The 13802-nt window shown below is 48.1% G+C and overlaps 1 protein-coding gene across 1 annotated transcript; it reads right to left on the bottom strand.

Annotated features, from left to right (window-relative positions):
- Window positions 1–9833: 9833 nt before the first annotated feature.
- On the bottom strand, window positions 9834–10647 carry Defb124 (defensin beta 124). The gene is made up of 2 exons (XM_051143531.1): window positions 10484–10647; window positions 9834–10038 (listed from the first exon to the last, which is right to left on the bottom strand). Exons 1-2 carry the CDS (start codon window positions 10539–10541, stop codon window positions 9881–9883), a joined length of 216 nt encoding a protein of 71 aa, XP_050999488.1. The 5' UTR covers window positions 10542–10647; the 3' UTR covers window positions 9834–9880.
- Window positions 10648–13802: the final 3155 nt, after the last annotated feature.

Here is a 13802-nt window from a genome sequence, read left to right as displayed (position 1 = left end):
CAGGAACTGATGCAGAGGCCATGGAGGCAAGATGCTCACCGGCCTCCTCCTCATGTTTTGCTCAGTCTGCTTTCTTACAGAACCCAGAACCACCAGCCCAGGGACAGCCCCACCCAAAAGGGCTGGGCTCTCACCCATCAAACCCTAATTAAGAAAATGCCCTACAGGTTCACCTTCAGCCCAATCTTATGGAGGCGTTTTCTCAATTGAGGCTCCCCCGCTCCCAGGTGACTCTACCTTGTATCACTGACATAAAACTATCCAGTACAGGTGCCATTTATGACACATGCACAACTTAAAAATTATAAGATGTAAGGATACAGCTCAGCGGCAGAGCACTTACCTAACATGCGTAAGGCCCTCTGTTCATTCCCCAGGATCACATAAAAATTATGTATGTGTATGTATATACACATATAAGACAGTCACAAAGGAAGGAAACGTGATCAATAATATTAAGTAAGTAAGAAAGTAAGCAACAGAAGTGAATTCCAGGCACACTTTTTGGAATTAGCTGTCAACTTCAAAGGGACTATCATAAATATGTTCAGGAAATAAGAATAAAAGATTGATAAAATGGGTGAAAGGACAGAGAATCTAAACTAAAGCATCAAATCAGGCCCAGTGTACATGCCTGTAATCTTGGCAGCTGGGAAGTATTAGCAGGAGGGTCACGAGTTCAAGGTCAGCTCTGACCTCTACACACACAGGCAGTGCACCTGCACACACATGTGTGCTCATGCACGGGCGCGCACACACACAAACACAGAAAATGAAAATCAAAGAACAAATCAATTCCCATGGCCCATGCAGCCGGTGCTGGAACCCTGACTGGGGTGTGAAGAGAGTGGAGGAAGAACAGACACACAGACACATACAGAAAAGCTGGGCGCCCTGGTGAGCCATGTGCTCTAAAGGAGCTACATTTGCCGCCAGCCTTGCTGGTGCGTCCAGCACAGGGGGAGGATCTTGCTAGTCAGGAGGCCTCTCCAGCCCAGCAGTCTCAGGCTCCCCAGCAGGAGGAAGCTGCAGCGGATAGATTTTGTACACACTGATCAATTGTAAACACGTGTACTTGGACCAGAGGAAGGAAGCTTTGCCAATTTTGAGCCTTGGCGGTGCCCATGCCAGCAAGACACATTCACTCAGGACTTCCTGGGATCCCTACAATCAATAGCAAGAGAACTTATTCTATGCATGAGGGTTGAACCACTCTTCAGTGGTCAGTTTGGTCACTGAAAAAAAAATTAAGGGAGAAAAGAATTCTTAATCCTAGAATCAAATGAAAACGTGACATAGCAGAACCTTTACAGGACAGCTAAGATAGTTCTGAGAGAGGAGCTCTTCATTTGGAAAACATACATTTAAGAATCAGAGTGGTGCCGGGCGGTGGTGGCGCTTGGGAGGCCCAGCACTTGGGAGGCAGAGGCAGGCGGATCGCTGTGAGTTCAAGGCCAGCCTGGTCTACAAAGCGAGTCCAGGACAGCCAAGGCTAACACAAAGAGACCTTGTCTTGAAAAACAAAAAAAAAAAAAAAAAAAAAAAAAGAATCAGAGTGGTTTCAAATAAATACCTTAATGATGTGCCTCAGGGTCATAAAAATACAAGAATGGGCCAAAACTCAAAGTTAGTAGATGGGGAAAAAAAATAAGAACGAAGATAAAAGAACAAGACAAAGACTTAATCACACAGAGCTGGTTCTTTGAAAAAAAAAATAAAGAGGAGGGCTGGGGGCGAGGATGACTCATTTGCTACACAAGTGTGGGAGCCCAAGTTCAAATCCCCAGAACCCATGGAAACGCTGGACGTGGAGCAAGAGCCTCTGTGATCCCAGCACTCTACAGAGAGATGGGAGGCAGGCGGGAGGGTCTCCAGAAGTGCATGGGCCACCTAGTCCTGTGTGCGCAGTTGAAAAATAACCCAGATCCTGTCTCAGGCAAGGTGAAAGGTGAGGTGCCACACACACACCACGGAATTGTCAGATGCACACGCACACGCACACACGAAAAGAAAAGATAAACAAGGTTGACAAATTGTCAGCCAAACTACCCAAGAGGAAAAACAGAAGGCTCTGGCTAGAGGACCACTGAGATGGCTCGGCGGGTGGAGGTGCTCGCCACAGAAGCGTGGTGACTGACTCAATGCCTGGAGCCCACATAAAGGCAGAAGAAGAGCCGGGTGTGGTGGCATGCACCTGTAATCCCAGCACTGAGAGGCAGAGGCAGGCAGATCTCTGTGAATTCGAGACCAGCCTGGTCCACAAAGCGAGTCTAGGACAGCCTGTCTTGAAAAACCTTTTTTAAAGGTTGAAAGAGAGAAACAACTCCACAGCGTGGTCCTATGACCTCCACAACCACACTGAGGCTCACAGGCATCTTGAACACACAACAATAAGTAATGTTTTAAATTAAGAACACGATTGGAGATTAAAATAAAGACAGCAGAGCAGATAATAATGAAGTCTAGAGTGTCATGTGTGGTGGTGCATGTCTTTAATCCTAGCACTTGGAGGCAGAGGCAGGCAGATCTCTGTGAGTTCGAGGCCAGCCTAGTCTACAAACGGAGTCCAGGACAGCCAGGGCTCAGTTACACAGAGAAACCTGTCTTTAAAAAATAAATAAATAAAAAGAAGAGGAGGAAGAGGAAGAGGATAAGAAATTGTTTGAGTATCCAGGGAGATGTCTTAGCAGCTAAGGGCCCTTGTTGCCAAATTTGGTCATCTGAGTTCAATCCTCAGGCCCCACCTGGTGGTAGAAAGAGAACCAGCTTTCTCTAGTTTTTTCCTCTGGCTCCACAGATGTGTCATGGCATACATGCTGAGCATGTGTGCACACAGGGAGTGGTGACAGTGCAGGAGGGTAAAATTTAATAATTTGAAATGTTATATACCAGTAAAATTTAAAGTTGAGAGAAAACTAATAAATTTCTAGGCACATATTGTTTGTTTAAAAAAATTAAGTCAAGAGGAAATAAACTAAATCGATCTATAAGCAGCAAGGAGGGGCTAAACAGTGGCTCAATGGTGAATATTTTCCCAGCATTACACAGTCCTAGATCTGACCCCCGGAAACACAGAAAGGAGGGGGAGAAAGCAGCAGCAGGGGGCAGCGAGAGCTAGAGAGATGGCTAGCACTTGCTGTTCTTGCAAAGGACCCAGGTTCAGTTCCCAGCACCCACATGGTGGCTCATATCTGATTCCACCTCCAGGTCTGATGCCCTCTTCCAGCCTCTGCAGGAGGCAGGTACAGATGTGGCGAAAACCTTCCTGGAGGTCAAATAAAAATAAGTGAATCTTTTTTTAGAACAGTGAATAGTAGTAATAAAGACTCTCCCAGTGGCTGGAGAGACGACACCAGCATTTGACAGCAGACAGCCGAGAGCACTCGCTGCTCTTGCAAAGCGCCTGAGTTTTGGGTCCCAGCACCCCTGTGGCAGCTCACAGAGGGCCTGTGAGTTCAGTTCAGGGAACACAAAGCCATTCTTCTCGGTCTGTAGGTGCACAGATACTCATGCAAGCAAACACTCAGATATATAAATAATAAAAAATAATAGATATTTTAAAAAGAATCTCCCAGAACAAAGTATAGTGGTCCCTTGATTTTGCACACTATTTTTGTTCCTGGAAAATTCAGTTGGCAAGAAATACTTGCATCTGTATCTCTCACCCACAAGTCTTTGAAATAAGGGACTATTTCATTCTCCTGGACAGTCACACACATTGCTTACCAATCCTTTCCACGCCAGTAGGGAGTCAACCGTCCGAAATGTGCCTAGTAGATTCCCCAAAGCACCACGAGGGGGCAGTATCTGCCTGTGAGACTCACTGATCTGGCCATTGACTGAAGTCTAAAGCTCAGGTTTGTCTCAAGTGGAGCTGCCCAGGCTGGCCTAGAACCGGTGACCCTTCGTCTTCAGCTGTCCAGGTGTTGAGCTTACGGAGTGCATGCTGCAATGAGCTTAAAGTGTCTTTGCCATACTACTGGAATTATAAAAAGTGAAAGATTTTATAATAACTTTGGAAGGTATTTTAGATCTAAACATCTTTTTTTGAAAAAAAAATTTACAGTTGGCCATGGTGGTACGGTCCTTTATCCCAGCACTTGGGTGGGGGGGTGCGGGGGCGGGGCGGGGCAGAGACAGGTGGGTCTCTGTGAGTTCAAGACCAGCCTGGTCTACAAAGTGAGTACAGGACAGCCAAGGCTAACACAGAGAAAACCCTGTCTAAAACATAAAAAGAGATATAATATGTAAGCACACCTAGAAATATTCTAGAGTGACAAAGGCACAAGGACACCAAGTAAGTACCCACAGCTTGACTCCGTTTTGTTTTTAAACCACATTTTACACATTTTTATTTGCTTTGATTTTCTGCACAACAAACATAGTGTGGGTTTCATTCTCTCACGTGGGCTATTTCGTAACTTCTCTCAGTGAGCTTGTTCTGTTTTACAGTTAGGATCAAATGCTGTTTCTGGGGCACTACGGTGAGCTAGAGAGATGGTGCAGCGGTTGGCAGCACGTGCTGCTCACTCTCAGCACCCACATCAGGCAGCTCACACTGCATGGAACTCCAGCTCCAGAGAATCCAATGTCTTTGATCTCCAAAGGTTTTCACACATTCGTGTACACATAACCACATACGCACACTTACACACACATTTTTTTAAAATAACTTTGAAATGAAACATTTTAAAAGGTTTAGAAAACCATATAATCTGTTGCCACGGCTTCATACATTGGAAGGCCAGTGGCTTTCTCTGATATGACCCATTAAGAGAGGTCCAGTGTCACTTCTGGAATATTCTGGCCTAGAACACGTGTGGTGTCTAATCCAGTCATAAGCAAACACCAGCAACTCAAACTAAGGGGCACCCTATAAAACAACCTGTTGCGGAGCTGGAGAGACGGCTCAGCAGTTAAGAGCAGTGGCTGCTCTTCCAGAGGTCCTGAGTTCAATTCCCAGCAACCACAGGGTACCTCACAACCATCTATGATGGGATCTGATGCCCTCTTCTGGTATTCATGAAGACAGAACTTTCACATAGATTAAAATATAAATCTTGAAGGAAAAAAAACCTGCTATATGAGTGACAAATCAGTGACTCAAAAACACAGTGAACCCTCTTCCTCCTGTGCCCAGGCCGGCGTTGACCTTTCTGTGTAGCTGATCCTGGCCACCGGTTGCCACTTTGCACAGTGCTGGTGATCAAACCCAGAGCTTCATGCACCGTCGGCAAGACTATCTCCACTGGCCCTGGCACTGCTAGTCTCGGTTCAAAGAGAGCAAACAATCACTACAACTGAGAGCTGGTGTTTTCTATGTAGATAAGCTCTGAGGATTAAACAAGGAGATTTTTTTTTTTCATTGTTAACAGCTGGCTTTAATCATATACTGTGTGGTTACATTTTTTAAAAAGTACCTTTGCGTTAGGAAAACAAAAAGGTCAAACAAACAAACAACAAACTACCACACCTGAAACTTAAGAGGGTCTCACAAAAGATGCATTGTCTCAACTGAGGTTCTCTGCTCTAAGATGACTTTAACTTGTTTCAGGTTGACATAAAACTGTCATAAAGCACAACTGATGCCTTGTCAGCTTGACACACAAATCACTGTTAAGCCACAACCTTCCCATTCTTGTCTGTCCACAAGACTACACATTAATATTGACATCACAATATAAATTATTACAGAAAAGTCCTACAAATTCAAACACTAAAAATTCATTTTCTTGGGCTGGAGAGATGGCTCAGAGGTTAAGAGCACTGGCTGTTCTTCCAGAGGTCTTGAGTTCAGTTCCCAGTAACCACATGGTGGCTCACAGCCATCTATAATGAGATCTGGTGCCCTCTTCTGGCAGCAGGCACACGTGCAGGCAGAACATTGTATACATAATAAATAAATAAATCTTTTTTTTTTTAATTGGTCCCTTTAAAAAAAAAAAAAAAAAAGCAAGTATCTTTTAAAATCCAAAGTCTCACAACTGTGGGCTTCAATAAAAAAAATTAATTACTTTCTTCAGAATGAAAGAGCCAAGGAATACTCACAATCTAAACAAAACAAAACCAAACTCCAGCTGTATAAATAACTTAGTATCTAATATCTGGACTCAACTCACAGTTGTCTGGCCTCCTCCAAAGGGCTTGTGTCACTTCTCTGGCACACACAGCTTGTCCTCTAGGCCCCCAGCCAGCTCCACGCCACCACTGCCGCTGTTCCTCAAGCAGGTGGTCATCCTATGGTGCTGGCATCTCCAAAATGCTGGGGTCTCTTGCTGCAACTGGGCAGCACCTTCACCAATAGCTTCTCCTGGGCTCTCTTCGGGGACTCTACCACACAGTGCAAAGCCTCATCTTCTCTCCATGATCCCCCCAAAGCCTTCAAAGCCAGTACCACCTGGGTGACCCTTACACTACCAAGCTCAGCTACCAGCAGGAGGTACAACGCTGGCGGCCTCTGGACCACAGCTTTAGTGGGTTGACTCTCAGGAAACACTTTCCAGAAGATTTCACCTTAGTGGTACTTAATCATAGCTTCATCCCAGGAGATTCTTCAGGCCCGACTGACCAGCATCCCAGTGTCCCAGCAAAGTACAAGTTTTACTTTAGTGATTTTGGTTTTGTGTTAATCACGGCTAATTCTTCACACAAAAGGCCTGGGAGAGTCTTTGCTTCCCTCTGAAACGCGGCAAGCCGGGCCTCCGTCCTCTGCGCTGCTCTCAGCGTTCCTTTCCTCCAGGCTCCCACAGAATGGCCCACTGAGCTCTCAGCACTCAAAGGCTTTTCTAGCCCAGAGTTCCAAAGTCCGTCCCCAATCCTCGCCAAAACAACATAGCCAGGTCTGTCACAGCAATACCCCTGTGGTTACCCCTGGTAACAACCTGCCTTAGGTAGGGTTTCTACGGCTGTGATGATTCACCATGACCAAAAGCAGGTCGTGGAGGAAGGGAACTTGTGTCAAGTTGACATAAAACTACTCAACACAGCATCTAAAGAAACCATGGGAACTCTTCGTGGTGTTCCTGAGGTTTACCTGTGAGAGAACTCCTCAGAGAAGGTGGCCAGGCCATGCCTTTTGCTTAGTATCAGTGACAGATCGCAGTGGCTTGTATTACTGGGCACTTTCAAAGCGCTGAGCCATCTTCTCTGACCCTTGCGCCCTCCACAAGCCACCTCATTGAAGGCTTGACAGCCAAGACACCTGACAATCAGGTTCAGGAAGTGACTGGCTCTGGGTCGCACAGCCTGTGGCATAGCCAGGGTGAGAGCCCAAGTCTATCTGACCCCCACTCACAGAGGTCATCACCCATTCAACATAGGAGGCAGCTCTGGCGGAGCGCTGGCCTCGCGGAGCGTTGGCTGCTCTGTTCTTTCAGACACACTCGGGGAGTGAGGTCAGGGCACAGGGCTAAACTTAGTTAGGCCAAGTCCAGCTACTGTTTTAAGCCCATGACTAACCACCTGTTCTAGTGTTGTTTCTGTCGCTGTGGCAGATGCTCTCACAGCGGGAAGCAGCTCGGGGAAGGAAGGGTTTACAAGGCTTACGGTTCCAGGCTGCAGCCTCACACTGAGAAGTCGAGGCAGGAACTCAAGCAGCTGGTCACACGGTGTCCACAAATCGAGGGCACAGGTGACTGCACCCACACTGCCAGATTACTTGCTGCATCTCCTCAACTAGTTTTCTTCACCCTTACGTTCACGGTGAAGCCTCCTCACCTAAGACTCTCCCACAAGCTAACCTGGTCTAGGTAATTTGTCACTGACAGTCTCTTTCCAGATGATTCTATGTGGTGGCAAGCTGACATTTCAATCTATCACAGCAACCCTTTGGGGTATCTTTTTGTTGTATTGTTTTGTTTTGTTTTTTCGAGACAGGGTCTCTGTGTGTGTGTAGCCTTGCCTGTCCTAGACTCACTTTGTAGACCAGGCTGGCCTCGAACTCACAGCGATCCATCTGCCTCTGCTTCCTGAGTGCTGGGATTAAAGGCATGCGCCACCACTCCTGGCTTCCCTTTGGGGTTTCTTAAATGCAGAGGTTTCATCTCAGTGAGAACTCAGTCTACCAGGGCCCCATCGCCTCATGTTGCCTGAGCCATGTGGGACAGGCAATGAAAAGGACCCGACACTGCCTGGAACCCACTAAGGACAGGCTGGTATGGTCTCCCTCTGACTCTGCATGGCTGTCTCAGGCTAATGGCACCTCTGCGTCACTGCTGTGGCCCAGCTGCCCTCCTGGAGTTCTTAGTGCTCCTGTTTCTAAGCTCTTCTGCCTTGACTCCACCAGTGTGCCATGCCCTTGAGCAACCTGCCAACCCTCAGTTTCCCCTGTAGACCACACAGGAACAGAGGAGGGAGCCAGGTCACCGACCTCCATGAAGTTCACTCTGTGACAGAAATGAGTCAGTATTGGAGAGCTGTTCCTGAGCTCCATGGGCATGTCTGTCTGTCTGTCTGTCTGTCTTCCTCTCCAGGGGCCAGAAGCTAAAGGTGTCACACTAGGCAGGACAGGTGTCCTCCAGGATTGGCCCTCCTTCACACCAGCACCCTTCACTGACACGGACTTCTCTCGGTCTGACCACTAAGAATCCACTCATGGCTCTCACCCACCTCGCTGGACCACCGCCACCCAGAACAGCTCCCTACTCTGCAATCTCAGGAATAATGGACACGAACCTCTGCTCTCAACACTGTGTTAAGTCGTTGTACACCACTGTGCCTCCCTCCATGGCCTCAATCCCAGAGAGAAGATGGCAGACAGGGAGCTCCCTAACCCCCTTTCTCAAACGCTCAGCTCTCCTCAGGAACTGAAAGGTGGAATTCTTCTTTTCCAGACATCGTAGGCAGGAACTGCCCGTGAGACAGTGCGGTGGCACAGCGGATGCAAGCAGAAGTGAGTCAGGAAGGTTCCGGAGAAAGAGTTACACTGCCAATGCTACTGCCAACGTTACTGATACTGATAGATCCCGGTGCTGTGTTATTGTTAAGAGCTGTGACTGTTATTACTTCTGATTACCAGCCCACCCTCCACCAACCAACCATTCCCTCATGGCTTCTCTAAACAGGGCATGAGAGCCTCAAGTCTTCTTGGTGGTCATATAGTTAACAGAGGTGGGGGGGGGGTGCGCGCGCGCACATACTCCTGGGGATTGTACATACATCTGCATGTACGCTAGACAAGCACTCCACCACAAAACCAAATGCCCACACCTCCAGGTTTCCTTTATAGTGAGGAGGGATCCCTGCAAGGTAAACATCCTGTTTCCCATCCTAACACACCTCTAACAGGCAGAGAGGAACTGAACCCTGAGCCTCTCTCTGTACCTGTCTGACTGTGCCGGGGTTGCTTCCCCCACCTCCCTGCATCATTGGCCCTCATCCCAGAAGGGATGGACTTTCCCCTGTGCTCTCTTCCTATTCACATGAAAACTGCTTAATCTGGTTCTTAGGACCCCACTTACCTGGGAGGATTCAGGAAGTATTGGATAGGAAATGAGGAAGGAGAAAGCCTTCCCCGCCCAGCCAGGTTGCCTTGCCTTCCAAGCCAAACTCCCCACCTCATCTGGAATGGCAGATGCATGTTGCTGACCGTGTTATCCTTAACCCTTATTAGTTCATCGTGAGCTCCACCTTGCTTTTGGCATTCTTCAAAGTCCTAACCATCCAATCTCATTATCATTTTTCCGGAGTTATAAGCCCGGAACATTTAGAATGACCATTAACGCCCACTCTCGCTGGCACCTCTTCCTCCAACCATCCCTCCCATATCCATGACATCATACCCCTCCCTGTCGGGAAATGAACTCAATCATGCAAGCAGAACACAGAGATAGCTGACGGCATGGATTTTATTGGGGAGCAAGGGTGCCAGCCCCAGGGTGAGCTACTCTTCGTCAATCTTGGGCCGTGGTGGAGGCTTTAATGAGTAGGAAAGGCAGCACAGGGAGGCATCCGGACACAGGTGCATGAAGGACTCCTGCCTCGTGCAGTAAGTTCGGCAGGCCCCTTGGCCATTCCAGCACCGCTTGAATTCCGTGCTTCCTGTGTGGAAGAAGAGCACAGATCACAGAGCAGTCTGTGGGTCACAGGTTAGACTGCTGGTCACAAGTTGAACTACAGATTAGGCCACGCTGGTAATAGGTTAGCTCTTTGGCCATTTGTTTCACCACACCATAAATGAGAGGACTGGGTTATAGCACAAGTTACAGATCTCATTTTAGATGAGGCCATGTGTCACAGACTAGGCCACTGGTTAAGAGAATAATTTATTGTCCAAGTCAAACTACCCACCAGGTACACGCTTAACACTTTTCTTAACTACACTATATGATTGCAGTTGGTCTTATTGCAATCCCTCTTATACAGGTGGAGAAATGGAGCCTTTCAGGGGTTAATAACCTTAATGAATTATTATAGTTATGCTGGTGCTCACACACACACACACACACACACACACACACACACACACACACACACGGGTGATTACCTGGTGGCACATGACCCAGAACCAGAAGGACCACAATGAGCAGAAGCCACTGTGCCATGGCCACTGCGCTCCTGGGGAGGCCACTGGGCAGAAGTCAGGAAAGGAACCCAGCATGTAGCCTTGCTCAATGCCCAGCTTTTATGGGCTGCAGAGCCATGGGCAGCAAGCCCAGGTGGGAGGATGAGGTCATGTGGCTCCAAAGTTGTTTAGCTCTCTTTAATAGCTAGCTCTACGTGTACTAGTCAGCCACATCCTCCAGAGGCTGTGCAAGGCAGGCCCTGGGGGTGAGAGAGAGAGAGAGAGAGAGAGAGAGAGAGAGAGAGAGAGAGAGAGAGAGATGGAGGGAGGACATGAATCCTCTGAGTCTGTGAGAGTAAGAAGGTGCTTGAGAAAGGCCTACTTCTATCCAGTGTCTTCCCACACAACGGCCAATGCCGACTGTCAACTTGACAGCATCTGGGATCACCTAGGAGGCCACCATGTAGGTACGTCTGTGAGCCATTTCCAGGCTGGGTTAATGGAGATGGGGAGACACACCTTAAAGGTGGACAACCATTCCATGGGCCAGAATAACCCTGGGCTGGCGAGAAAAAGAGAAAAGGAGCTGAGCGCAGCTATTTTTCTCTCTCTTTCTCTCCCTGTCCCGCCCCCCCACACACACACACAAAGCTGCAACATGACCAGCTGCCTCACACTCCTGCTGCCTACACTGATGGACTGCGCACCCTCAAACCACGAGCCAAGTAGACCCTTCCTCCCTTAAGTAGCTTTTGTCAGGTATATTCTGTCACAACAATAACAAAAGTCATCGACCCGTGCCCTAGTCACTGTGAGAGCTTTAAAAAGTCACCTAACTGCAGAGAGACCCAAGCTGCCATCTACAAAATGAAGGCAAGAGTCCTTTTCTCTCTCTTTTAAAATTAATTTATTAAGCCGGGCGTGGTGGCGCACGCCTTTAATCCCAGCACTCGGGAGGCAGAGGCAGGTGGATCGCTGTGAGTTCGAGGCCAGCCTGGTCTACAAAGCAAGTCCAGGATGGCCAAGGCTACACAGAGAAACCCTGTCTCGAAAAACCAAAAAAAAAAAAAATAAAATAAAATTAATTTATTTTTATTAGGTTTATTCATGTTATTTTATGTGTTTTTTCTTTCTGCATGAGTGTGTGTGTGCACCAGGTGTGTTCGTGGTGCCCTCAGAGGTCAGAAGGTGAAACAGATCTTCTGGAACTGGAGGTAGGGATGGTTGTGAACCACCATATGGTCTCTAGGAACGGCCTGGGTCCTCTGCAAGAGCAGCCAGTGCTTTTTAACCACTGAGCTGTCTTTCCAGTGCCTGGGCCTACTCTGAAACTGAAAGAACACTTTCCTCACAGAAACCAATAACCACCTTTGGAGCAACTAAATAAGACAAGGTTCTCAGAGGGTGGTCCCTGTGGCAGCAAACCCTTATTTCTACCTGAGAGAAATGCAAACTCCCCAGCCCTACCCCAAATTTCTGAACCAAAGAGCCTTGGAAGTCTTCCACTAAGACATCAACCACTACAGGCCACGCCCCCAAGAGGACACATGCACCGGGCTGGCACATAAGCAGCTAGGTTACATCATGAAAGATGAGTAGGGAATGGTTATCCCTGACATGGGGAGCAGAATGGGCCTGAAAGGGCAGGTCACAGCATCAAGGCCTACTTAGAAGAGGCTGAAATGACTACTGACCATAATGTCTTAAATGCCAAGTTCACACTTCTATGTCACAGACTGAAAAATCTCCATTTGTTTGTATGTTTTAGCGAGGTTACCTCCAGTTACTTTTTCCTTGGGAGTTAAGACAGGACCATGCTATGCAGCTAGGCTGGCCTACAACTTACCATGTAGCCCAGGTTGGCCTGGACCTCAAAATCCTCCTGCCTCAACCCTCAAGTGCTAGAATTCATATGTGCACCCCACCACATCTAGCAGATTACATTTTTTAAATCAAGAAACTGAAACCCAAAGAAGGGAGTTGACTTGCCTAGGGTCACATGGTGACTGAGTCACAGGACTAGCTCTGGAAGGCAGGTCACCACACTCCCAGACAGTAGAGGGTGCTTGTCCATCCAGCACGGCTCATCCTGCAGGAGAATGTGGAGGCTGGCGCAGCCAAGCCTTATGTAAGAAACATGAGCATATTTCTGTCTTTCCCCGGTGCTGGGATTTACTGAAAAAACAATCAATCCACAAGCTATGTCCATCTCATTAGCTGCAATTTACCAGGCAGTCCTAACTTGATAATTGGTCCTTGGCAGTCTCAGAGTCTTTTATTCCGATCTTAATTATTAATATTACCTTTCACACGGTTTTATGCATGTATCTGTCTATACAGGTCCGTGTGTGTGTGCACATGTGCGTGCAAGCACAGGTGCTCATGCATATGCATAGCATACAATATCTACAACAAGGGGTTAAAGCCACCACACAGTTCAAATGATAGTACTGGAGGCAGAAGGCACACAGGACTGTAGGCGTCACTGCCAGTGGTTAGACAGGATATGAACACCACAAGTGGAGAAGAGCTCCTGGAAGCTCACAGAACCTGAACACAGGCTTGAGCCCTGAGCCAGAGAGGTGGGCAGGACCAGATAAGTATATGGGTGGATGAATCGTAATTCAAGCAGGCCGGGGCAAATAGTAGAGACTTTGCTGCGCTGAAGCCCTGAATAACTGGGAGATCTGTTTGTCCCTTGACCACATAGCTGGTGATCACATGACAGGTCTGTGGGGGCACTGCCATGGCTGCATTACTTGTCCTTTTTATGGGGTCCAGGTGAGGGTGCTGTGCCCTTTATTGATCTGATGTCCCGCGAGGCCCCCCTGTCTGTTTTTCGGCTGCAGTTTTCACACACCAATGACCCTAAATGTTCCCAGTCTGACTTGATAAGCCAATAGAGGGTGCTTTTTCCCTTCTAAAACTAAGTTGTCTTTTGCTCTCTGCCTCATGGGTGGTGCTGGACGGGACGTAGTGTCCACTTGCCACTCTGCATGTACAGTCAAAATCTCATGCTTTGTAAAATGGGATCACCCAAGGCCAGGCACACTCTGGAAGCCACTGCTGAAACCTGGGGCTGAGAACAGCTTGATCTGCAGGCTCCGGAAGGAAGTCAGACTAGAGGGAGGTTGCCATTGTCCCAAGCTCTGTGGGGGCTGAGCCAGCCTACTCTGCAGCCTACCCTGGATCTGTTCCAAACCGGGAGCCCCTCAGCCATGACCGGGAGCCCCGCCCACAAGTACCACCTGGCCTCGGTGCCCTCCACTCCCACCACAGCACAAACATCTGAACCTCTCAA

The sequence above is a fragment of the Acomys russatus genome, chromosome 4 (assembly GCF_903995435.1).
Source record: "Acomys russatus chromosome 4, mAcoRus1.1, whole genome shotgun sequence".
Classification (NCBI taxonomy): domain Eukaryota; kingdom Metazoa; phylum Chordata; class Mammalia; order Rodentia; family Muridae; genus Acomys; species Acomys russatus.
The sequence above is the reverse complement of the archived record's forward strand: the minus strand, read 5'-3'. Positions and strand labels throughout refer to the sequence as shown.